Below are 1,646 nucleotides of genomic sequence, written 5' to 3'. Positions count from 1 at the left end.
AATCGAGTAACCTGTGAAGAGTAGTGAGAACAGAGGAGAGAATGGTCGCTTGTTGGTTTTTTAAGCAGGCACGCAGGGCCGGGCGCCAACGTGGAGTCACGTGTGAAGCTCTGCGTAAGTGTTTGTCTAGTTCGGTAATAAATTAACACAACGTTATCAAAGTGATGATGCAATTAGAAAATCTTTAGTTATTCAGTTGAACAAATGATGCATGTAAACATGAATTGACGAGGATAAAAGAAATTTTAGAGTTTTTATTGTTTCTCACACTTATAAGTTAAAACCTTATATTGCTGCCAACATCACATAAACAATCAATAATGTAGGACATATACATTGTACTCAACAATGGCATCACCGGTGCTAGCATTGCGAGAATAAGTCTTTGCAAGCGCATACCCACGTGCAAATCGAAAGAGACCACTTCCACCAACAATCGGCATCTCTCTCACCGGTGAAAACAAAGCATTCGACCCTAATATGCTCAAAGTGCTACCATTGTACTTTCCTTCAGTGAAAACATAATTCAAAGCCATTAGCAGTCGGGCGTCATTTAGACCATCGAATGCATATATCCCTTGTGCCCTTCCCACAACCTTTGAGGTTGGTTCAGGACCCGCTGTCAATAGGTCATCAATTACGGCGGTAATACCAAAGAAGGTACTGGAGGTGTTGCTCGTGGGCGCCTCAGCTACCCTGACCACGGTGGGGTGGTCACCACTGATTATGTCATGGAAATAGAAGTGAATGTGAGTTAGTTTTTCTTTCTTGAAACCAAGTGATTTTGATGACAATTTTCTTGAAAACTGATGGGATTGTGCTTGAAGGAGAGATGAGATTATGAAAAGGGTAAAAATGATACTTTTGTATTTGGGGAGAGTTTGATTCATGATGGAGAGTTGAAATGAAGGGAGAGGGTTGTGAAATGGTGTTATGATGGATTAATAGTGGTAGGGTTTGGTGTTATATATAGAGATAAAATGTGTTTTGTGGAGAAGTACATTAGTAACCTATACTTACTACTAGCTAGTTACTATGGTGGAGATATCAACTATACATGTATGTTATGTGGTGACGGATTCAACATTTTTATTTAGTGAGCAAAAAACAAGCTGTTAAAATTGTTTTGATCTTGCTGAAAGTCGATTATTTTTTATATTAATATGTCATAGTTGAAAAAAAAAAGAAATAAAGAAAAAAAATCCACCATAAAACAAACTACATTTTTCACATTGCATCATAGATTAAAACTAGGCACAATATTATATGTTTTTACATAATGTAAAACTCAAAGAAATTATCTTTTCTGAAAGGAGTCAACTTCTAAGTTATGATTAATATATAGTTCATGACATGGACGCATTATCAAGAAATAATTAAATATAATCGCGTGTCTCATATGATGAATTCTTTATCAATTTTAACATTTTCTCTCGTTATCATAATCACGTCTTTACCGGTTCTTTTTATTCACATCCATCTTTGTTTTTTTAACAAATTATTATAAAGCAAAACAGAAAAATGTTTATGACCATAATATTATCAATTTCCATGGTGGTGCGGCGGTGACAAGAAAAAAAGTGATGGAGTTTCCATGGTGGTGCAGCGGTGACAGGAAAAACGATGAGGGGTGAAGGTGGGTGGTG

At 36.5% G+C, this 1,646-nt stretch overlaps 1 protein-coding gene across 1 annotated transcript; it reads right to left on the bottom strand.

The window, feature by feature from the left end:
• Positions 1-270: 270 nt before the first annotated feature.
• LOC143596793 (dirigent protein 21-like) lies at positions 271-1,099 on the bottom strand. Its single transcript, XM_077075476.1, has one exon. The coding sequence runs from the start codon at positions 888-890 to the stop codon at positions 315-317; it is 576 nt and encodes a 191-aa protein (XP_076931591.1). The 5' UTR covers positions 891-1,099; the 3' UTR covers positions 271-314.
• Between the last annotated feature and the right edge of the window lie 547 nt (positions 1,100-1,646).

This window comes from Bidens hawaiensis, unplaced genomic scaffold (genome assembly GCF_021521415.1).
Source record: "Bidens hawaiensis isolate Kalapana, Puna unplaced genomic scaffold, B.hawaiensis_p1.1 tig00047003_1, whole genome shotgun sequence".
NCBI lineage: Eukaryota > Viridiplantae > Streptophyta > Magnoliopsida > Asterales > Asteraceae > Bidens > Bidens hawaiensis.
The sequence above is the reverse complement of the archived record's forward strand: the minus strand, read 5'-3'. Positions and strand labels throughout refer to the sequence as shown.

Coding starts and splice junctions, on each gene's coding strand:
- LOC143596793 (XM_077075476.1), bottom strand. CDS start 890: ATGAATCAAACTCTCCCCAAATACAAAAGTATCATTTTTACCCTTTTC.